Source organism: Chrysochloris asiatica, unplaced genomic scaffold (genome assembly GCF_000296735.1).
Source record: "Chrysochloris asiatica unplaced genomic scaffold, ChrAsi1.0 scaffold00136, whole genome shotgun sequence".
Lineage (NCBI taxonomy): Eukaryota > Metazoa > Chordata > Mammalia > Afrosoricida > Chrysochloridae > Chrysochloris > Chrysochloris asiatica.
Window position 1 is genome coordinate 5,083,773 of NW_006408654.1, and position 26,095 is coordinate 5,109,867.

At 37.0% G+C, this 26,095-nt stretch overlaps 1 protein-coding gene across 1 annotated transcript in view; it reads right to left on the reverse strand.

Annotated features, from left to right (window-relative positions):
- SLC9A9 (solute carrier family 9, subfamily A (NHE9, cation proton antiporter 9), member 9) overlaps positions 1 to 18,227 on the reverse strand; it is a 1,149,796-nt gene extending 1,131,569 nt beyond the window's left edge. The window contains exon 1 of the mRNA XM_006869862.1: positions 18,053 to 18,227. Coding sequence (XP_006869924.1) covers positions 18,053 to 18,227 — 175 coding nt within the window. The remainder of the gene's footprint in view (positions 1 to 18,052) is intronic.
- Positions 18,228 to 26,095: the final 7,868 nt, after the last annotated feature.

A 26,095-nucleotide genomic window follows, 5' to 3' on the forward strand; every position in this document is an offset into this window, starting at 1 on the left:
ATGCTGGGTAAGGTGGAGGGTCAGAGAAAAAGAGGAAGACCCCTAATGAGATGGATTGGCCAGGTGGCATCAGTGATGGACTCAAGTGTGGCAGCGGTAGTGAGGTTGGCCCAGCATCGGACATTGTTTCGTTCTGCTGTGCATGGGGTCGCTATGAGTCGGTTCCGACTCGATGGCACCTGACAACAACAACAGAGGGAGAATATGTTGAGAAATAGTAATTGAACATTTTAATATTTTGTTTCATAAAGATCTGTATTATTTTATAGCAGTACTTTATGACTTTTCCTTGTATGTAAGCAGATTTTTACAGAGACATATATTTAAATGCTGATATCATATTAGAGAGAGTTTAGGGACCTAAAGCAGATGTAGTTAATACATGAATTTAGTTGAAGAACTGAGATTTGTAGTACTTTCGATTTCAATGAACTGAGTGGCTACCAAGAATAATCTAGGTAAATGAGGAATTGTTCCTTCCCTAAAACATGAAGACAACTTCTTACCTTGTGTAGCATTACATACCATTATATTTAGACTTGACAAGTGTATGAGACACTGTTGATTGTCAACCCACATACATCCCTCCTTTTACCTAAAAAAAGCCTTGATTTGTTCAGCTAATATACCCTCCTCACATAGCTATGTTCTTGGGGTAAATTAACCCTATTCTAGTTCCAGGCATGGTCTTATTCCTTTTGCTGATAATTGGCTCCAGAATGGACATTGTATCCTATTCTGGTCAATAAGAATAAAGAGAAGCCAGTTAGAAGGTTTCTTAGAACAGTTTTGACATTCTAAGAGAGACATAGGAGGCATGATTCTCTCTTCTTCCTCTGGATATTACTGGATCTTGTTGGAATACCACAAACTTCATTAGCCACCTTGCTGGCTCCTTGCTAGTGAAGTCAGCACTGAGGAGAGCTGTGGTATGGTGAACTATGTAATGTCTCTTCTAGCCATTGTCTTTATAAACTCCCACCAAATGACATTTTCCTGATGGGTTTAGGTAAGAGAAGGTGTGGATGGGGATGCTCATAGATTATAAGATTCAAGCTGTGAATGACTATAATTGGTATAAGATTGGTCAATTTTGCCATTCTGCTGGGTATCAAATGGGTTGTTTCAGAAGCAGAGGGAGGATCTCAATACCACCAAAGGAGAATCCAGAATGGAGTATGCCCTTTAGGCCCTGAGATCCCTATACATCAAATCTTGCCAACTCAGGGTCAGAAAGCTGTGATAGCAGAGTTATTACAGAGAAGCAGTAGTGACAAAACCAAGAGCCAGAGCACCAGAGTGCTAGACTTCCAGCCCACAAAGCAAGTAAATCTCAGTGACTTTGGGCAGGTGGCTTGCTTGCAGAGTGGGGTGTCTCTAGACACTGAACTGGGGGAACTAATGTTTGTTGACCCATGGAGCTAAAGCTGAGTGCCTTCAGGCTGCGGTTTATGGGGAAGTGTCTGGGCAATTATCAGCAGCCCTAACATTGCCAGGGCAGAGGCCTGGCAAGGGGCCAAGGGGCCAGAATGAGACCTACTTGTGGACATGGCAGAGGAGAGACTGTCCTGAACACTTCTGATCCTGAGCTACAACATGTTTATTCCCTAATTAACCTCATAACTGTGAGTATTATGTTTGAGTTCTAGGTAGACACTGTAATGAATTCTTGAACCCAGCTGAGGAATAAGTGCTGTGGGAGGAATGGTTGGTGTCTTTTTTGTTTGCAATGACAGTAAAGGGAGAACCTGGGTCTTAATGAATCAATCAGCTTCAAACATTGTTCTTCTCTGGACAATTATGGGAAATAATAAAGGTCTGTATTGCTTAAATCACGGTCTCTATTACTTGCAGTTAAATGTATCCTAAGATATAAAAGTTCCCCTTCCCAGGTGTATGTATAAAGTCCAAAGAGAGATATCAACTAATTTCTGCCAAAAGTATTGATGTTTGTAATGAGGAGTTGCTGTTGTTAAGTGCCATTGAGTCCGTTCCAACACATAGCGACACTGTATAGGGTTCCAACCTTGTGGTTCAAAATGACTTAGCAGTCCAGTGCATTCACCCACAGCACCAGGATTCCTAAGGATGAGAAGGAGTTTGCTATGTAGAGAATAGAGCATTGATTTCTAGGGAGCAGCATTAGTAAATCTGTGATGTTAACTATACCAGTCACGCAGATTCAAAGAATGTGAAGTAGGGATTCAAATAGGGGAAATGCAGAGAAAAGGGTATGAAGATTTTTCTAAGGAGGCCAAATCAGTGGACACCATTTCTAACCTGTCTGTGAGATAGTATTAACCAATATCAGACTTTAATTAACTGACATCTGCAAAATGTCATGCTTTTCTTTTTGACACTGATTCAGCCCAAATCTAATTAAAGTTTTTGAAAGAATACTGATTTAGAGAGATCACATGGGTTTGAATTTCAAAGTTTTTAAATATATTTGCTAAAATTTTTCTTTTAGCAAGTTAGTTTTTCCTTGAGATTAGGGAATGGAATGAAAATTTACAATGCACAATGCCTTATGGTTATCTTAGAGTTTTTGTTATATCTCTGATCTCCCACATCTTCGTGAACTCAAAGGATTAAAGGAATATGTGGGAATTGATAAAAATTACACAATTTATTCCTCTGTTCTGGTTCACAAGCAACTTGTTTTGGGAAAAGAGTGAGTACTATAAAATGGTACATCCCAGTAAGAGTAACTTCATGTCATTTCAAGATGGAAAGTGGTCCATGAAACTGTTCCATTTTGGGATGACTCATTCAAACTTTCTGTCCTCTCATTGAGTGAAGTTCAAGGTATGGAAAATATCGGAAATCCTCAATCATCAGATCCTCCAACCAGGATGGGGTGTCCAAGGTTCACCATCAATCATTGGTGCCATATTCAACACCATACACACTTCATGGCCTACACTTACTTCATGGGACTCTGGGATTCCTACCTTGGCTTTCTAGTATAGAATTATAGATAACTTTTTCTGAAAAACTATTTCAACTACTAGCTCATATATAGCTGACACCCTTTCCTACAATTATCCTAGCCAAAACCAAATCAAATCCATTTCCATCAAGTAGGTTCCAACTAAAAGCAATCCTACAGAGCAGAGTAGATTCTTCCCATATGTTTTCCAAGACTATATAAATCTATGTTGTTGTTATGTGCCGTGGAGTCAGTTCCGACTCATAGAGACCCTGTACAGGGTTTCTGAGGCTGTAAATCTTTATGGGAGCAGAAAGCCTCATCTTTCTCCTGCGGAACAGCTGGTAGTTTTGAACTGCTGACTGTGAGATTAGTAGCCCAATTCATAACCACAATGCTACCAGATATTTTTAGGACTAAAAACTATGGTAACTTTCTCCTGCAGCATGCCTTGTGGGTTCAAATTGTTCACCTTTTGGTAAGCAGCTGAGCATTTAACCACTGCCCCACCAGGGTTGCTTCCTAGACATTTACCAAAGAATAATAGATCTAGAGATATTTAAAATTACACATAGTGAATAAGCCAATTGATTTTTTAAATTTATGTCATGTTTATACTAATATAATGCACAAGTCCAATATCCCCCCCCCAACCAGAAATAGAGACATTACTAGATACTGTAGCTCATAAAAGAAGGATGCATTCTACAATGAGTAACATTTTCCTTCAGGACGGTGATGTGGTGCATAGAGAAAACAGGAGGAACACAGCAAATGATGTTAAAACTGCTTGTGGAATTTTATCTTCCTAGAAAATTAGTTCTCAAATTTTAGAACACCATAATCATCTGTAGGGTTTGCTGAAACATAGATGGCTGGGCCCTACTCTCAGAGTTGCTGACTCAGTAGATCTGGGTTGGTGCCAGAGAATTCACACTTACAACAAGTTCCCAGGTGCTGCTGCTGGTGGTGGTCTGGAAACTACACCATGAGGACCACTGTTGAATAAGAAAATACTTTCTACCAATATGAGTGCCATAGAAGTCTTGGAATTCCATCAAAATCCATTCTATCTAGGGCTTAAAAGCATATAGGCTTCAAAGCATTTGGGGAGAGCAAAGGCACCATGAATGATTCTACCTTTAGCTTTAAAAAAAAAAATGAGTTTAATTTAACTAAAATACAAGAAAAGCTACATGAATAAGGCATAGTACCTTCTCAAACTATTTATAGTGCCTGTCACATCCATTCTAACTACAGAAATCCAAATTAAGGATGACTGTGGGCTTACAATACTTCTATGCTTGATGCTGCTGCAAGTGCTTCTGGCTAAGGTCTCCTCATTGTCCCTGAAATATTTTAATTCTAGCTACTTGGTATAGACCATCATTTGTCTATCAATTTGTCATACTGTCATGGCTTGTGTGTTGCTGTGATTCTGGAACTATGCTATGGGTATTTTGAATGCCAGAAGGGTCACCATGGTGAACAGGTTTCAGATGAGCTTCCAGACAAAGACAGACTAGTAAGAAAGAGAGATGGACTATTTCCCAAAACTTAATTACAGAAAATCTTATGAATAGCAGCACTGTCAGCACCAGTTTACTGAATACTGAAACATGATGAAGAGCAACAGAATATTGTTAGATGTAGTGCTGGAAGATGAGACCTACAGGTTAGAAGGCACTCAAAATGTGACTAGGAAAGAGCTGCCTCCTCAAAGTAGAATTGACCGAGATGACGTATGTAAATGGAGTAAAACCCTCGGGACATTCATTTACTGATGGGGCACAACTCAAAATGAAGAGAAACAGCTGAAATCAGCCATTAATAATAAGAACATGGAGTGTACAAACTATGAATCTACAAAAATTGGAAATTATCAAATGGAATGCATAAATATTGGTATCCTAGACATTAGTTAGCTGAAATTGACTGCTATTAGCCATTTTGACTCTAACAATCACATGGATCACTATGCCAGGAATGACAAATTCATGAGAAATGGAGTCTCATTCATCATTAAAAAGCACATACCAAGATCTGTCATGCAGTACAACAGTGTCTGTGATAGGATAATATCCATGTACCTACTGACTTCATTGTGAAGTATGAGTATTCCGGAACACTTAATTGTGCTCATGAGGACCAATACATAGACCAAGAGGCAGCTGTTTGAACAGAACAAGGGTACACCAAATGGTTAAAAATCAGGAAAACTGTGTACCAGGGTTGTATTCTTTTTACCATGTTTATTCAATCTGTATGCTGAGTAAATACTCTGAGAAGCTGGGTTATGTGAAGAAAAATGTGGCTTCAGGATTGGAGGTGGATTTATTAACAACCTGTGATATACAGATACAGTCTTACTTGCTGAAAGTGAAAAGGACTTAAAATACCAATCAAAATCAAAGACTACAGTCTTTGGTATGGATTGTATTTCAGTTTAAAAAAAACAAAAATCTTTACCACCAGACCAATAAATAACATCCATATAAATGGAAAAAAGACTGAAGTAGTCAAAGACTTCATTCTTATTGGGTCAACCATCAACACGCATGGAAGCAGAAGTCAAGAAATCAATGGCATATTGTATTAGGCAAATCTGCTGCACAAGACCTCTTTAAAGTGTTGAAGAAAAAAAATAAAAATAAAGAATAAAAAAAAAAAATACCTTAGAGGACTAAGGTGCAACTGACCCAAGCCATGGTATTTTCAATAACCTCATATGCATGTGAAACTTGGACAGTGAATAAGGAAGACCATAGAAGAATTATACATTTTAGTTATAGTGTCAGAGGGAAATATTAAAAGTACCAAGGGCTACCAAAAGAACAAACAGATCTATGTTGGAAGAAGTACAGCCAGTGTGCTCCTTGGAAGCCAGGATGGCCAGACTTCCTCTCTCATACTTCAGACATACTGTCAGGAAGCAGTCACTGTATATCATGTTTGGTAAAGTGGAGGGTCAGAGAAAAAGAGGAAGAATCCCAGTGAGATGAATTGGCACAGTGGTGGCAGCAATGGGCTCAGTCCTAGTTACAATTGTGAGGTTTACCCAGGATTGGGCAGGGTTTCATTCTGTGTACACAGGATTGCTATGAGTCGGTATCAACATGATGGCACCTAACTCCTACTCCTCCTCTTCCTCCTCCTCCTCCTCCTCCTACTACTACTACTAGGTATGGATGTCCTTTTACAGTATTGCTCTTATTGTTTCTCCTCTGATGGGCTATTTGCTATGGATAATGTAACATTTTTGAGTCATGAAGGTAAAAGAAAATCTTAACTAATCTCCTCTACCCCACCAAACTTTCTTCACCACTAACTTTATGAGAGTTATATATCCAGAGCAGAATATTGAGAAGACAACTTTGCCCCAAATTTGAGAACACTAGTTTTTATATGTGCTTTTGCCAATTATTTTAACCAACCTTGGCCAAGTCATAGATATTCTGAATTTCAATATTTTTATCTATAAAGTGGAGATCATAATGTCCATTTTATATGGCTCTTGTGAGGATTGGTGATAATGTATATAGCTAGATACCTCAACATTTGTAGTTCTTGTAAACTTCCTAAGGTACTAAGCCCACCACTTGGCACAGAGTAGATATTCATTAAATAATAGCAACAATTCTGAGTCTAAATGTCTGATATAAGTGAAAGAGCATGTTTTTTATATTCCTGAATTTGAAGTATGCACCTACCGGTTATCAGCAATTTACTTATGTCTCTGACTGAAAATGATAATATACTTCAACACAAAAACATAAACACTCAGATTTATAATACACAGTCACTGTCTGAATTCTAGCTTTAAGTTTTTACTCTGTAATTTTGTATATTTGTAACCTGTGGAAAATGATGGTGCAAAGGCTTCATATCATCAGCCAAAACAAGACCATGGACAGACTGTGGAACAGACCATCAATTGTTCATATGCAAGTTCAGGCTGAAGCTGAAGAGAATTTTAAAAAGTCCAAAATAGCCAAAATATGACCTTGAATATATCCCACCTTTAGTATCTAATGCAAGAAAAAAAAATTGATGCATTAAATACTAAATACCAAGGACCAGAAGAGTTGTGGGGTGACATCAAGAACATCATACAGGAAGAAAGCAAAAAGTCATTGAGAAAACAAGAAGGAAGGAAACAACCAAAACGCATGTCAGAAGAGATTCTGAAATTTGTTCTCTACTGTAGGGATTCTAAAGCAAATGGAAGCAATGAGGAGGCAAAAGAGCTACACAGAAAATTTCAAAAGGCAACTAGAGAAGACAAAATCAAATATTATCAAGAAATGTACAAAGACCTGGAGTTTGAAAACCAAAAGAGAACAACATACTCAACATTTGTCAAGCTGAGGGAACTGAAAAAAAATCTCAAGCCTCGATTTGAAATACTGAAGGATTCTATTGGGAAAATATTGAATGATGTAGAAGATGGAAGGTATACACACAGTCACTGTACCAAACAGAAATGATCTATGTTCAAACATTTCAAGAGGTAGCAATAGATTTAGAGCCAATGATGCTGAAGGAAGAATTCCAACGTGAATTGAAAAAACAGAAATTGGTCGAATACAAACTAAAACCTTTCAAAGTATCAATGCTGTACTAGAGGCACTCACTCATCTATGCCAAGAAATTTGGAAGCCAATTCCTGGTCAAATGACTGTAAGAGAACTATATTTGTGCCCATTTCAAATGAAATACAGAAATCATTGGACAACTGCACGCAAGTAAAATTGCTAAAGATAATGCAAAAGCAGCTTCAACCATACATTGAGAGAGAACTTCCAGAGGTTCAAGCCAGATTCAGAAGAGGACATGGAATGAGGGATACCATTGCTGACGTCCAATGGATCTTGGCTGAAAGCAGAGAATATCAGAAAGATGTTTACCTATGCTTTATTGACTGTGCAAAGGCTTTCAATTGTGTGGACCATGACAAGCTATGGACAACATTGCAAAGTATGAGTATTCTAGAACACTTAACTGTGCTCATTAGGAACCTGTACATGGACCAAAAGGCAGTTGTTCAAACAGAACATGGGAACACTTAATGGTTTAAAATTAGGAAAGGTGTGTGACAGGGTTGTATTTTTTCACCACACTTATTCAACCTGTATGCTGAGCAGATAATCAAAGAAGCTAGATTATATGTAGTAAAATGTGGCATCAGAATTGGAGGAAGACCTCCAATATGCAAATGATACAACACTGCTTGCTGAAAGTGAAAAGGACTTAGAGTACTGATAAAGATCAAAGACAACTGTCTTTAGTATGGATTGCACCTCAATGTAAAGAAACCCAAACTCCTCACCACTGTACTAATAAACAATATCCATACAAGTGAAGAAAAGATTGAAGTTGTCAGAAATTTCATTTTGCTGAATCAACTATCAACACTCATGCAAGCAGCAGTCAAGAAATTAAATGATATATTGCATTAGGCAAATGTACTGCACAAGACCTCTTTAAAGTGCTGAAAAGCAAAGATGTCAGTTCGAGGACTAAGGTGTGCTTGGCCCACACCATATTATTTTTAATAACCTCATATGCATGTGAAAGTTAGACAGTATATAAGGAAGACTGTATAACAATTGATGCATTTGAGTTATGGTGTTAGAAGAGACTATCAAAAGTCATGACTAGCAAAAGAATAAACCAATCTTTGATGGAAAAAGGACAACCAGAATGCTCCTTGGAAGCCAGTATGACCAGACTTTGTCTGTTATGCTTTGGACATACTATCAGGAGGGACCATTCCCTAGGGAAGGATAACATATTTGGTAATATCAGATAAAAAGAGGAAGACCCCCAACAAAATAGATTAGCAAAGTGGCAACAGCAATGGGCTCAAGCAATGATTATGAAGTTGACATGGGACTGGGCAATGTTTTGTTCTGTTGTGCATAGGGTCACTATGAGTCAGCATCACCTTGATGGTACCTAACAATAACAGCAACTTTGGCAAGTAACTTCAATTTTTGGTACCTCAGTTTCCCCATCCATAGAATGGTTACTCAAATCCCCAAGAAAATTGCCCAATACTTTCTCCATAAAGCATACCATGTATGAAAAAGTAAAACTTCTTAGAAAGAACCTCCAGGCATGGGGATGTGGGCAAAGTGACAGTAAGCATCTCCCATGGTTGCAGCATTTATGGAGCCATGCTGGACAGCGAAGTTAATATTGGATCAGGATTAAATCAGTTAATATATGTAAAGTACTTAGAATAGTACAGTTCACATAGTAAATGTCATTTGTGTTTGCTAGTTTTATTTATGCCAACTTTTTGACATAAATGCTTACCACATGTTCTTTGTGTTCTCATTTCACTAACCATATGATTTTACTTCAATTGGGGCTATATACAATATCTAAATAAACCATTTGAATTTTAAACTTTCCTGATGTGCACATTCATTAGCATTTAAAATTCTAAGGGGAAAATCCTTAGAGGCACTAAAGTAGCTTCCTCTATAGCTCCTTTGAGAGTCAGAAGCACAGCAGAATATGTAGGAAGTTATTTTATTTTAAAATCAACTTAAAAAAAAAAAAGTGCATCACTGTTTATTCCACAGTTTCACCCTTTCTCTGGATACCATATAGAATGGAAAATCTTGCTTTGGTATCAGAAATTGTTTAAAACCAAGCTCTTATTTCTTTATTTACAACTATGAACTATTTACAACTAAGAGCATACATCAGACAAAATGATGAAAACTTCTTAGATATTATGAACCATCCTAAGGCAGTGAAATGAAGGGCCTGGGCTCAAGACCATAGTCTTAGGGGATATGATGGTCAATTAACATAACATAGTCCACAAAGAAAGTGTTTTGCATCCTGCCTGAGTGAGTAGTGTCTGGGATCTTGAAAGTTCTTGGGTGGCTATCTGAGGTGCAACTATTGGTCTCTCCATGTGTGGAAGGAAGAAGAGTGATAAAAACTGAAAAGGCTTAGAATCAACTATTTTAATGGACTAATAGAACATCTGAACATCAGGCTACATGACTCTAAGGCCAGAAGAACTAGATGGTGCCTGGCTACCACTACCAACTTCCCTGAAAGGGATCACATTAGAGAGTCATGGATAGAGTAGGAGAAAATGTGCAACAAACTCAAATTTATTTCATTTTAAAATCCCATAAAAAATGGGTTTACTGGTCAGAAAGAGACTGTATGAACCTGTGATTATGACCCTCCACCACCCTTCAGGTCTGGAAAAGAACTCACCCTCCTGGTCCAATGTTAAGCCAAGCAGTAAATAGATTTATGGATGGGAGGGATGGGACACCAACACTAACAAGGTAGACTCATTATGGAATGGTCAATCATTCAAAATCAAAAGCAACATTTTCCAAGGATATAGTTGAGAAGGGATCAGAATGTGGGAGGAATGCAAACAGGAACCACAGGAAGAAAGCAGAATAACTGCTGTTGCATGGAGAGAATTACAAGCATGGAGATGAAACTAAGTGTATGAATTGTTGAATGTAAAGCTGATGATCTTGTCTATAAGCCTTCACTGAATTCACAATAATTTTTTAATCAATCTTTTAACATCAATAGAGAAGGTTTAGTAGACTAAATTGGCCTCCTAATGCCAATTGTCTTTCTTGAAAGTCCCTACAAATTAAACTTGAACTACTCTGGCTTTCATAAGGAATGATCCCACGACAACAGGCAGGGTCCTAAACGGACAACCAGCCCTCTCTATTCTGGTAGTGTAGTTGTTCTCACCTTTCTGATATAAATTTGACAAGTTTAATGACAACTCATTGCACAGTCAGAAACAGTACCTCTGAAAGAAGTGAGAGTGTTAAAATAATGCTTACTATAATCTTGACTACAGTCAAGATCAAAGATTAGAGCCTTCAGAATGGATTATCTCAATAGAAAGAAACAAAGAATCCTCATAACTTGACCAATAAATAATGTCATAGTAAACTGAGAAAAGAATGAAATTGTCAAAGACTTGATTTTGCTTGGATTCACAATCAAAACTCATGGAAGCAACAGTCAAGATGGCATATTGCGTTAGGCAAATCTGCTGCACAAGGCCTCTTTAAAGTGCTAAACAGTAATATGTCAGTTTGAGGTATAAGATGCACCTGACATATGCCATTGTATTTTCACTGACCACATATGCATGTGAAAGTTGAATAAGGAACATTATAGAAAAATTCATTTGTATTATAGTGTTGATAAATAATATAAAAAGTACTGTGGACTGCTAGAAAAACAAAGAAATGTGTTTTGGAATAACTACAGCCAGATGTTCTTTAGAACTAAGGAAGGCAAGACTTAATCTCTCATAATTTTTACATGACGATCATCAGCCAAAACAAGGCCAGGAGCTGACAGAACAGACCATCAATTGTTCTTATGCAAGTTCAGGATGAAGTTGAAGGTAATAAAAACAAGTCCATGAAAGCCAAAATATGACCTTAAACATATTCCACCTGAATTTAGAGATCATATCAAGAACAGATTTGATGCATTAGACACTAATGACTGAAGACCAGAAAAGCTGTAGAATGACATTAAGAATATCATACAGGAAGAAACAAAAAGATCATGAAGAAGACAAGAATGAAGGAAAAGACCAAAATAGATGTCAAGAGACTCTGAAACATGCTCCCCAGAGTAGAGATGCTAAAGTGGACAAAGAACCAACAAGAATAGACAACAACCAGAGATTAACATACGTGGCACCACCTCCCAGAACCAAATCAACAGATGGAAGAGTCGAGAACAGAAGAACAATATAAAAACAAACTCAGAGAATCTGGGAGGTCAGTCTATGATCAAAACAATTACAATGTAAAGAAGGTAAACACATAGGAACAGAGATCCAGAAGGTGAGCAGGTCACCAAGATTACAGGATAAAATAGGCTGCACTAAATGGAGGGAAAAGTTAATGGAATATAAAATAACCTCAAAGAAAATTACCACTTTACAACATACCAAGAAAATGAAAATTCAAAAAGAACATGCAAACATTAAAACTATGAGAAAACTCATAAGAAAGAACACAAAAAGCATGAACTCAGCACAGGAAGACACACCGAACAAAGAAAGCAGCAACACCACAAAAAATCAAACATAATGGCAGCAATTAAACCATACCTATCGATAATTACACTGAATGTAAATTGATTAAATGTACCAGTTAAGAGACAGAGGGTAGCAAAATGGATAAGAAAAAGACAAGATCCTTCAATATGCTGTCTGCAAGAAACACATCTTACACACAAAGACAAAAACAGATAAAAAGTCAAAGAATAGAAATCTATATACCAAGCTAATTGCAATAAAAAACGAACAGGAGTGGCTGTACTAATCTCTGATAAAATAAACTTTAAGGCAAAATCGAGCATAATAGATAAAGATGGACATTATCTCATGATTAAAGGGACAACTGAACAAGATGCCATAACCATAATAAATATCTATGCTCCCAATAAAAGAGCTCCAAAATATATAAAGCAAATTTTAATAGATTTGAAGAAAGAAATAGATGAATCTACAATAATAGTGGGTGATTTTAATACACTGCTTTCAAAAATGGATAGAACAACCAGAAAGAAACTTGACAAAGACACAGAAGAATTAAACAACTCAATCAGTCAACTGGAACTCATAGATGTGTACAGAGCATTCAACCCAGAAACAGCACAATACACATTCTTTCCAGTGCACATGGAATAGTCTCTAGAATAGACCATATTTTAGGCCACAAAACAAGCCTCCATAATTTTACAAACATCAAAATACTACAAAGCATCGTCTCAGACCATAATGCTATCAAATTAGAAATCAAAAATAGGAAATCAAGTCAAATACATGGAAACTGAATAACACCCTGCTGAAAAGTGACTGGGTAGTAGAAGGAATTAAACGTGAACTCAAGTTCCTAGAAACAAACAAGAATGAAAACACAACATACCAAATCTTTGGAACATGGCGAAAGCGGTGCTGAGAGGACAATTTATTTAATAAATGCACACATCCAAAAAGAAAAAAGAACCAAAATTAATATATTAGCACAGCATCTACAATAATTAGAAACAGACCAGCAGAGGGAAACTACAGCCAACAAAAGAAAAGAAATAATAAAGATTAGAGCAGAAATAAATGAGATAGAAAACAGAAAAGCTATAGAAAGGAAAGATAGCTTTTCAAAAACTTAGTAGTTTACTATGTAACTATATTTTCTTTAAACTTTTTTTTGGAGGGATAGTGTGAAATGCTGTTGTGTGAATTAAATTGGTCCTATTGAAATATTAGTATATTCTTGTTAAGTGCTATGGAGTCGGTTCTGACTCATAATGATCCTACTGAAATTGTGGTTCAGTGCTTATCCTACAGCACCATACCATGACTTCAATATACTCTTTGTTGTTGTTGTTGTTATGTGCCACTGAGTTGGTTCCAACTCATAGTGACCCTGTATGGGTTTCTATAAAGTTGCTGGCAAGCTTAAACTGCTGATCTTGTGGTTCAAATTGACCTTGCAGTCCAGGGCAGCGCCACACTATGAGGGTCAGAAAATATTTTAATATGCCATAGTTTAATGAATTCAAACTCTAAAACTTTGTAACTAAAAATTTCCTTTCTGTCACAAAATGAGAAACATTCTCACATGAATTCAAAGACTTCCCTTTATATTTTAAGGCCATGAAATCAAAGGTAGAATTCTAAGAAATTGCTCTTTCTATACACTCAGATCCCAGTCTTCAGATTCATGGCATTATGAATATCCTTAAAATGTGGGAGCCCCAGTGATATGTAATGGAATTCTTAATGCAATTGGAGCAAAGAGCAATTTTTCTTTTATGAACAATGAGTAAGGGATACAGGGCCTTAAGTGAACAGATCTAAGTGCACCAGCTGCTGTCAATCAATATTCTGACCATTAATAGCCATTAAGCTTTTAGTCCAGTTTACATGAATATCACTATGGCTTAAATTTTAAACCAGTTATGGATTCTAATTCTTTAATTTTGAAATAAATGAGTGCTGCAGAAATCATGAGAAACAATTACCCATTACTGTTCTTAATTAAGTAAAAGTATGCTTATGTTGCTGCTACTGATTTATAAATGCATCCTATCACCCTGAAAAACATCACAACATCTATTTCTTATATAATAAACTACTTGCATTTGCAGTATCAGATTTATCTCTAATTAATGCAGAGTCCAACAGAATACCGCATGCTTTTTCTGAATCCCACAAATTGTTTATATAATATTTTAGGGATGACAACTTGGATGTATATATATGTGTGTGTGTGTGTGTGTGTATTATAATGACAAAAGAGCAGTTAAATATTTCATCATTCCCTCTCTTATTTTACTTTCTTAGGTCATTTTCTAAGTCCCTACTCCCTAGAATTCTTTTAAATTTGGATTTCCAGGTATACTGAAAAAATGCAGCAACATATGTAGCATCTTTCAAAAAACATTTGACACATGCCCATGGAAGAAAAGCAGAATGACAGATGGTATTATGGAAAATTTGGTACTTAAGAAAACTACTTATGGTTCTTGAAATAGAGGCAAATGATACATTACACAGTCACTGAAAACAAGATTAGTATTTAGTCCAATAGAGAAACTGTTACCCAAATGCATTGATTAGCATCACATATGGCAAGGCTAAACCTTAGAAGATGTTTCATTGTGAGTACGTGCACCTGTAGGATAGAAATGACTGAATTACAGTTTATTCTCAAAGATTCATGTCCTTAAAAAATGTTTAAAAGTTTAAATAGGAAACATAATTTTCTTTTTCTTCCACATTGATTATCATCTTGTACCTGGAAGGGCTCCAGCAAATTCATTATTTGTCTGACTGATGAAATTCACTAAAATTTTACCTTTTTGGACTTACTGAAAAGGAAATCTAATTCTGAGAGTATAAACAGTCTGAGGGTACACTGGATCTTACAGACATAGTTTCTCTCCAGAAAGGACAGTTAAAAAAATTGAATTATTATTTTAAATCATCTTCTACTTCTCACAGTACAGAGATGCAGGTTGAAAGCAAGGCTCAGCAGCTAACATTACATGGCCTTTACCTAACTGTTTGTTTCCCTATCTGCAAATTGAGGATGTGGGGCTGATGAATCCTTGAATTCCAGCTTCATGTATAGCTGCTAGGCAATTGATTCCCTTGGCATCTCCTTTTCCCTTATCATTAAAAAGCGTTTATTAGAATGTTTTATCTCGTAGCTTCAGTCTATTATATTACTGACAGAAAGTCTCCAGTAAATATTTTAGATTTTCTTAAGTCATCACTGCAATAGAAATATGAGAAGTCACTAATGCTATCCATATGGACTATTTTCAGAGCATATCAGTGAGGGTTCTTTTTCTTTTTTATTTCTCCTCTTTTCCCCTGCCACCCCTGGTAATCATCAAATCATGTTTCCATAATAAATAAATAAATAAATAAATGTTTCCATTAGTATGAAAACCTTTTCTTGACTTGTTATAATATGGTCTCATACTAGTTCTTTTGTGATGAACTTATTTCATTTAGCATCATGTCCTCCAGGTTCATACATATCATGAGAGCTCTTTTAAGATGGACATGACCTTTATTAATAGATGAGGTTGAATGAAAGTACATCAACTCTGTCTTGAGTCAATTCAGTTTCAGGAAGTCCCTTCACTTTTCTGGTATTCAACTTCTCAGTAAAAATAGGAGATTGAAATAGTTCCCCTTACATTCCAGCAACTGGGATTCTTTGCCTATGAAAGCTTAAACAATATTAAATGATGTCTTTTCATTATTTTACATTGTTGTTGTTTTTGTTGTTAAGTGCTACCGAGTCAGTTCCGATCCATAGCTACCTGTACAGGGTTTCTGAGGAGCCGCTGGTGAGCTTGAATCACAAACCTTGTAGTCCAAACCTATTTTGCAGTCCAGCGCATTAAGCCACAGTGCCCAATAATTCAAGGGTGCTCAAAATTCTAGTAGTGACACCAATACCTATATATGCATATCTTCATAATTTTTATAATCCTTTTGCATTGTACATTGTTCATTAACTTCAACATTAAAAAAAAGAATTAATGAAAGAAGAACAAAAATCAGAGAGTCCAATTTAATTCTATACTTTCAATTCTTAACTCAAATTGCCTGAGGAATAGCAATTTAGAGAAATGTTATATCAATAGAGGACAGTACTGATATCTTACAACAACAGATATATTTTGTGGAGTGTTTGCAGATTAAAGATAACCTAGATTTTTTTTTTTTTTGAAATTCAAAAGTAAATGTTGCATTTATATATTGTGAATGTAAAATCTGTTTGAGTTTTAGTAAGTTACCAAAATTAATCTAAATTTATAAAATAATACCCTCATCACAAATAAGCTGAAGTTGATAAATGATTCTTGGTTCAACCTAATTTAGGATAGTGAAGATATAGTGTTCTCCAATGAAGGTGTATAATTGTCTAAAACTACTGTTTCACTAAACTGTACTCGGTCCTCCAATTTAATGCCAACGATTACATTGTTTCTGGCATCTCAGATTGCATCCTGTACCCTTGTTATTTATTTATTAGGAAAGTCAAGAGAAAGAGCCTGATCCTTGAGGGAGAGGGGGAAGGAAAGACCGGAGTCCTTGTAGCTGACAGCACCACTTCTTTTCTGTTTGACCACTTGTCTGTCAACTGATTGCTATTTTTGCGTTTTGTTTTTTTCAAATGAGTTTTGTTGTATGCTTTGAGACCCTCCATATAAAGAAAGTGCTCTGACTAGACTCAGCACATCATTCTGATGAAAAGCAATTACAGTACTTAGCCTGAAATGTCCACATTATGGTTCAAGTATCTCACAGTAGAATCCAGCTAAGGCATAGGATTTCTTAACCTCAAATCTTGACTATTCATCCTTAACATCAGGACATCACATGACTAATATACAAAACATGCATTGATCTTGTTCCCTGAACCTCAGGACTGTCAAAATTGAGGAAGCTTGTGGAATAAGCATTGACCTGCAATGTTGATTTGAACAGTAAGGTCAGTGGTTCAAACTCAGTAACCACTCCTTGGAAACTCTATACAGGGTTACTATGAATCAGAACTGACCTGATGGTGCTTAACAGCAACAACAACATCGACAAATATAAGCATGCAAATATATTTCTTCCAATAAACTATAACAATGCCCAGCCTGTTTCCATTATGTTTTTTGCAAAAGCTATAATTCACTATCAGGCTAAGATAATAGTGGTAAATTAACTATTTTATCAATAGCATTAATCTGAAAATCACTGATGCCTTGCATTTTAGTTTTAAAGATGTGAATGTAGACTGTGTAGTTTCTTGCACATTTTATTAAACTTTTTAAAAAAGAATGATATGGTAAATTACAAAGAAAGACCAGTTCTCTGTAAATTTAAACAAATGTTTTTCCAACTTCAGACTTCAAAAAATAAATAAAAATTATATACTTATACAATACTAATAACGATACATATAAAAGTCTAAAACTAGGCTAAGATATGAAAAGTACTCGTGTGTATAAAGAAACACTTGTGCATCATTATATTAAACTAAAACCTTGTTCATACAATTAAAATGGATTTGGACACAATTATTCTAGTGGAAGGGGTGGAGTGTGCTTCTGCAAGAAGCTTCTTCTTGAAACTATTTGATGTAAGAGGATTTGCTCCACACAATTTTTAAAGTGATGTTATTTCTAGAATTTAAAACTGCTTATCAGTTCCTTCCAGGAAAGAAGGCTGAACTTAGAGCCAGCATTTCCCAATAACATTGAAAAAACAAATAGTTCACTCAGTTTGACTTCCCTCTGACAATGGTCCTGTATCTGTCAACAGAGTTGCATTATGTGCCTTGTGAGAACATGACTGTGACATTAACTCTTGTGACAAGGCAAATTTCCACGGCTTGACTGGAGAGGGATGAGCCTTCACTATGCAGCAGCAAGTTGCATCAAGCTAATGACATTTCAATCACCACGTTTTCTCCAGTTTCGGTCGGTACTTTGCCATCTGAACACAAGTCTCTAATTATGCCCAAGCAACAAGTTCCAAATCAGTCCCACAATTTATGGACTTACCATATACCATTGCTCCTCCAGTTTCATGCAAGAAGCGAAAGCGATGATTTTTAAATAACCAGATTGTCAGAATGGTAAGAATGAGCAAAAAATTAAAGACAAGCAGCTCCACCGCTCCCTGATGTTGAAACTGATACTCATCCTTCCCTGACACGGGCTTTCTCGGTCTCGCCATTCTCCAGTCTTCTCAGGATTTCTTAGATTCAAAACTGGATAAGGACTGTCAAGGTTTGCCTAAAACAACCTGGCTGCCTGAGAATTTCAGAAAAAACACTGCCACTTAAGTTGCTACTTCACAAGCATCTGCCTGGCTTAGTATTCAGATGGCTTCTAGTTACAACTTCCTGTTTCTCTCTTAAAGCAGCCCTGTCTCTTTTCAAACTCCAGAGTGTGGTTTCATCATTGATTCTTGCTGTGTTTAAATGATTCATTGCTTGAAAATATCTTTAATGTTGCACTAAATTTGCAAGTGACAATGCTGAGATCTTGTGTCATGCATGATCTTAGGTTTCAAACAAGTCTTCTTAAAGTTGCATAACTGGTGTATTGTTGATTAATAGTGAACAGGATCATCTTACTACAGCAATAGCTTCTAAATTCAAAAGTCAATTCCTAAATCATAGCTTTAAACATCTTTGGTCTTTCCTTTCTACCCAAAGTCTACCAGTCTGATCACAATTAAGACCTCTGGTTTAACCTAAAAAACGATCTCACTCCAATTTGATTTCTTTGTTTGTTTCATTTTCTAAGAAGCAAAAAAAGAGTTTAGTATATGGTTCTTTGTTTTACTTTATATTGGTAATCACAGGAGCAACATTTAAACTCTGGATCAATTGTTTTTAATAAGAAAAAATAAAATCAAAAGACAAAAAGAAAATTCCACCCTAATCTCTACAGCTGTGGTGTTTAGCTACATTGAGTCAAAAAAGAAAACAAAAACAAAACAAAACGAATCATAGCTCTTTGAAGAATAAAGCATAGAGCCACCTTCAGCAATACCACATGCATGGATTTCTCTTCACCAAGCTGCTTCCCCAAACATATGGACCCTCAGATATCTGTGGCCAACAACACACCTTTTCTGTCCTGTGGCAAATTATATTGCTCATTAAGGAATGAATCTGCTACCAGAGATAGAGGCTCCAGAGTCACAGGGTTCTGACTATGACCTGATGGTTCTTCAAATTGTCTTCCATTTGACAAGCTAGTTTTTTTTATTTTATATTTTTGCGTTATTTGATTAAGCTTCATACAATGGCACAATGGGCTCTGTTTCTTACTAAGTAAATGTTATGACTTGATTGCCTTTATCCGTTGAGCATGCAGTTGACTATGGTTTGTGACTGAGTGAGTTCTGGCATTCTTTCATGATATCATTACTACTTAGGAGTATTCAATCATCTACTATCCCCATACTTGACAGAAATAGTATTCAGTTTACAAATACTTTGAATAGGATGCGCCCAAATATGTCTTGAGATGATCTTTGCTAGAGGTCAAACATGTAATGTTTGGAGCTAATAGCTTCTCAGTAACTGCTTCATCCACAGAGAAAGTTAACCACATAATGTAAAACTCTGCTGTTTCAGCTTCTTTACCCTCTGCAGCTTTCTAAGTTGATTTCCTCTCTGGGTTTAACTCAGCAGGGGGTATTTATGTGTGCAACAGATGTTCTGCTCACACACTACCCTTTTTGGCAAGCATATGTTTGATGACTAATATTCAAACTGTTTTGAAACCTGTCAGCTAGCTAATGCTTACAAGTATTTCATGGAGTTTTGCTAACAGACTCTACCTGTATAATTTTGCAACCCAACAGGTTTAGCCTTGAGTTGTTAGATTTACAAGATAACCCAAATTCACAACCTGGCAGCTTCCTGTCATTTTAAAATTATCATCATTAAACTGCTTTGGTTTCCTTTTACCACACTTATTCCATCTGGGTAGAATAAACTTTGTTTGGTTATCTTATTATGATATCAATTTCACTCTCTAACCCAATGAAGCAGCTAAGACCCATAAAATATCTATAAAATATTTTCATTGACTTATACATTGTTTTGTATTCCTGGTGTGGTGCTGTGGGTTAATGTGCCAGACTGCAAAGCCATTTGAACTGCAAGGTCAGTGGTTCAAGCTCACCAGCTGTTCCTCAGAAACCCTATACAGGGTCACTATGGGTCGGAACCAACTCAACAGAACTTAACAACAACATACATTGTTTTAGAAGTTGGAAATTTTATGTCAATATATTCGAATTGGTATACCTCACATTAATTTTTTTTTTTTTTTTACACATGGGCTCTTTCCCACATGGCCGCAGTCTGTTAGGGCTGGTTATTGTCTGCTTCATTTACAGCCACAAGTCCCAGTCATCCCACTTCACTCCCTGCTTGGACCTTGACGTCATTTGCATGTATGGTGCTTGATTTAGACTTTCACTATACTATTGTCCAATCCTTATATTGCTTAACACTGGGGTGGATGGGAAATAAGTGGGCTCAGGAAATCTCCAATGTTTCCACTCACAAGTAATTCAATTTCTTTCATTTTGAATTTTTTTCTCGTGACACTATTTTATAATCTGTTGTACAAATAAAAGCAACTAAAGGAAATAGAAACAAATGTCTATTGGACATTTACTATGGACCCAGGACATATTGCTAATAAATTTAATTTAGTATATCTAATTTCATTATCTAATATCATTAAAACCTTTCTATGGGTGAGGCATTGGAGCTCAAAGAGGATTGTTGGTAGCTTGTCCAATATTGCACAGGCAGGATGACAATATGTATGAAGGTTAGTGGCATTTTATCACCAGTGATAAAATCACAGTTTTTTAGGGAATTTCCTCACAAAAAGTCCTAGGAAACCTAGTCCAGGCAAATAGCCAATTTGTTACCCTAACTGCCAAGGTTTGCAAAAATTCCAAACCCTGGCCTATAGATAATCACTGTTCTTTATAAGATTCCTATGGCAAATATTCACACAAGGAAGAATATCAGGTAAAAATTAAAGTGATATTTTATTAGCTGGTGACCTATAATTCTTAGTACCAGGCTCTCTAATGAATTCTGACTAGAAACCAAAACTTAGGCACAAGGCCAAAGAGGAATTCTTTATTGTCTCTAAATCCTAGAATAAACATCTGCTGACCATGAGTTGAAGGTTCTTGCTACAAGATGAAACACGCAGGTTAGAGAAAGCAAAGAGAAAGAACACGTGGGCCAGCCTATTACTATCAGTATTTCTTGCCTCAGCTTGCCCATTCAGTCCATTGGCAGGAAAGAATTAAAGAGAGGAGCCCATGTCAGTGTAATCTTCTTTAGCACAGAAATCTTCCCCTTGTGCATGTGACCCATCAAAGTTACAAAATCTAACCAATCATTTAAGAGCGTCCTGTTCTTGGAAAGGAGAGTAGCGAATGTAGAGTAAGAGGATTAAAAAAGTAAGTTTGCATAGGACGGGAAGAGATACTGAGTCTTCTCCTTCCACCCCCTGGAGCTCCATCCTGCTCATCCTGCTTAGTCTCGTTCCCCCTCAGCCACGCATAATTAAACACAACTCCTGCATCATCCCAATGATCAATTTTGAATTAGGCCACTGTAGTCCAAAGAGTTTTCATTAACTGATTTTCAAAAGTAGATAGCAGGTCTTCCTTCCTAGTCTTGAAGCTTTTCTGAAATCTGTTCAACATGATAGCAATACACAGCCTCCACTGACAGATGGGGTGGTGACCGCACATGAGCTACAAGACCTGGGAATCAAATTCAGGTCTCCCACATGAAAGGGTGGAGTCATGGTGTGGTGCTGTAGGATAAGCACTGAACTTCTAACCACAAGGTTTGTGGTTCAAACCTGCCAAGCACTCCTCAGAAACCCTATACAGGGTTGCTGTGAGTCAGAGCTGACTTGATGGCACTTAGCAACAACAACATGAAAGTGAAGCATTCTACCACAGAACTGCCAATACTCCATTAAAAAAAAAAAAAAAAATTCTTAAAAAATACTTTAAAACACTTTCCTCTATGGAAATTCTACTGTTTTGTTCAGGTGATCCATAACATGATCTTTATTTCCCTGAGACCAGAAAGATAGGAGTTTCTGATTATTCCCCTAAAGATTTCGGAAAATTTCCAGGACAGGATTGTAATTAAGTTTACTTGAAAGTCACAGGATGCATTAAACCAAATATTCATACCTTACACTCCCTATTCTAAGGAGCTATGTTAACTTAGTGGTTACGAATCGGACTGCTAACCTCACAGTCAGCAGTTCAAAACTACCAGCCATTCTGTGGAAAAAAGATGAGGCTTTCTGCTCCCATAAAGATTTACAGCCTCAGAAACCCTGTTCAGGGTCGCTATGACTCAGAACCGTCTCCACGACACATAACAACAACTTAACAATGAGTCAGAACCTACTCCATGGCACATAACCACCACCATATCTAATTAGTATTTAAAATACCATAAGGAGCTTTGGTAGCATAGTGGTTACGAATTGGGCTGTGAACCAAAAGGTCAGCAGTTCGAAACTACCAGCTGTTCTGCTGGAGAAAGATGAGGCTTTCTGCTCCCATAAAGATTTACAGCCTTGGAAACCCTGTACAGGGTCGCTAGGAGTCAGAACTGACTCCACGGCACATAGCCACCATAACCACCAAGCATAGTTAGTTTAAAACAAAACAGGATCCGTGCCATTCTATAAATATTGTAAAACTATAGCCATATTAAATACTTGGATTTCCTAAATATGTAAATAAGCTCAGGGCATGACCTCCAATCCAGGTTCTTTCCATGGCTCATTATTGTGGTAGTCAGGTGAGGTAAAGGTTAATTCAAACAAATGGAATGAAACTATTTATATAATTTTACTAAACAACAGGAGTAGACAAATATATGGAAACTGACTGGGGTTCCTTACTTCTTTTACTGTTTTGTGAAATGAAGTATTTTCTGTGAATTATTGGCATTGGACTCCAAGGAGTCCACAATAAGCCAAGAAATTTGAGAGACAGCTACCTGGCCAACTGATTGGAAGAGATCCATATTTGTGCCCATTCCAATGAAAGGTGACTCAATGGACAATATCACTACTATCAATGCAAGTAAAAGTTTGCAACAGTACGTTGACAGGGAACTGCCAGAGGTTCAAGCCAGATTCAGAAAAGAACTTGGAATGAATTATATCAGCAATGATATCAGATAAATCTTGACTGAAAGCAGAGCATACCAGAAAGATGTTTACCTATGCTTTATTGACTATGCAAAGGCTTTCAATTGTGTGGGTCATGACAAGCTATGGACAACATTGTGAAGAATGAGTATTCTGGAACACTTAATTGTGCGCATGAGGAATCTGTACATAGACCAAGAAGCAATTCAAATAGAACAAAGGAACACTGAATGGTTTAAGATTAGGAAAGGTGAGTGCTAGGGTTGTATTCTTTCCACATATTTATTCAATCTGTATGCTGAGCAAATAATCCAAGAAACTGGATTATAAGAAGAAGAACATGGCATTTTCCAAAGAAAGACATTAACCCATTAACAACCTGTGATCCACAGATGATACAATCTTGCTTGATGAAAGCAAAGAGGACTTGATATACTCACTGATGAAGATCAAAGACCACAGCATTCAGTATGGAGTTCACCTCAATGTAAAGAAAATAAAAATCCTCACCACTGGACCAATAAATAGCATTCATATCAATGGAGAAAAGATTGAACTAGTCAAAGACTTCATTTTGCTCAGCTTGATCATCAACACTCAAGGAAGTAGCAGTCAGGAAATCAAACAACAGATGTCATTAGACAAATTTGCTGCACAAGACCTCTTTAAAGTGTTTAAGAGCAAAGATATCAGTCTGAGAACTAAGGTGCACCTGATCCAAGCCATTGTGTTTTAATAACCTAATATTCATGTGAAGGTTGGGCAATGAATGTAGAAGACTGTAGAAGTATTAATGTATTTGAGTTATGGTATTGGAGAAGAATATTAAAAGTGTCATGGACTACCAAGAGAATAAACAAATCTGTTTTGGAAAAGCCAGAAAGCTCCTTAGAAGCCATAATGGTCAGAATTTTTAGGAGGGACCAGTCCCTGGAGAAAGATATAATGATTGGTAAAGTGGATGGGCAGTGAAAACGAAGAAGATCCCCAACATGATGGATTGTCACAGTGGCAGCAGCAATGGGCTCAAATGTAACAATTATGAGGTTGGCACAGGACTGGGCAGTGTTTTGTTCTGTTGGGCATAAAGACACTATGTCAGTACTGACTTGATAGCAAGAACAATTCCTGCCCAGTCCAAGCTAAATGCCACTTTGCTGATCTTTCTCTGGCAAAAACACACTGGATCCCATTAGTTTTTAGATAGTCCTTCAGTGAAGAGTCCCAAAGCTGTATAGAGACTTAGAAGAAGTGAATATGGCATTGTCATCTCTTTTGCCATAAAAGATGATATTCTCAGAATGGAAGCTTTGGGAGTGACATGGGATCCCAGATAGATGTCTCTTGATTCCTAATCCAATCCCTCCTCAGTCAGTTTCTTGTAATCCTCTTCTTTTTGTGCCTAGTTTTGTGGTCTCGGTTCACACTACCACTTTTCTTTCAGAGACAGGAGCTGTTCAGTTGAAAATATAAGCTTCAGTTTATTGGTACCTTCACTCTTGCACATCTTTAAGTATCAAGTTATAAGAAAAATTTCACTCTTAGCGTCTTTATTTTGTCCAATCTCTGTCATGATTTCCCAAATGCAGGGTTAATGTTGACTGGCCTTACTAGTTGCCAAACTGTCCTCCATCCAGCATAGAGGGTTGAGGGATACAAGTATGATCTCTGGCACCATGAACAGGCAGGAAATGATGAAACACTGATACTTCAAGCTATAGCTTGTTTTTAACCCAAAATTCCTGAAACCAAAGACATACAGAATTTGTTTCTTTGATCTACCATTAAATGTCTTCTTTAATTAACTTTCTTCTTTTAACATAACTTCAACTGTGTCTTGTCAAGATGACTCTAACACAGAGCAACTCTGTAAGGCAGAGTAGAATTGTCTATGCGATCTATAAGGCTGTAAATCTTTAAGGAAGCAGATTACCTCATCTTTCTACTACAGAGCGGCTGGTTGATTCTAACCAATACTCCTCAGTTAACAATTGAGTACTTTAACCAATGTACCATTAAGGTTTAGGATCAGCACTGGACTTTGAACAACAAAATCAGCAGTCCAAACACACCAACTGCTCCTTGGAAACCCTACACAGGGTTGCTGTGAATCAGAAATGACTCGACACACTTAACAACAACAACTGCTAACCACACCAGCCACTCCTCAGAAACCCTATACAAGGTTGCTATGAATCAGAACTGACTCGAGAATTCTAAACAACAACAACTGATAGCCACAAGTTTGGCTGTTCAAACCCACCAGCTGTTCTGTGGGAGAAAGATGAATCTATCTGATCTCATAAAGATTTATAGTCTCAGAAACCCTTTAATAAGGTCACTATGAGTCAGAATCAACTTGATGGCCATGGGTTTGGTTCTTGGGGGTTGGGAAATCAATTCAAAACCCAATATTTGGAATAGAAACTTATATGTCTTTTATGAGAGAAATCTCAGTTCCCTTAAAAGCAGTTACAGTGCTAAGAATTAGGTGCAGATGGTTTATTTAGGAAATGGCTGCAGGAAAAATAAGATAAGGAAAGGAGAAAAGCCAAAAAGGGTGCAACAGGCAAAAACCATGCCTGACTTCCACTGGCTTCACAAGAGGGGATGGAGAATCAAACTCAGTATCAACCCAAGGTTGACGCCTATGAAGTGGAGGTCAGATATGCCTCCAGCCTACAATCTTCTTTACCCTATTCTGATACCAGCCACTCCTACCACAGCACTCTCTGCTTCATGTCTGGATTTGATGATCCATTGCAATGGCCATTCAGAACTCATAGCAATATTCAGGATTATGGCATTTATTAGGGAAATTAATAGGACACAATTCAGAAACAACTCAGGATGCAGCAGTTC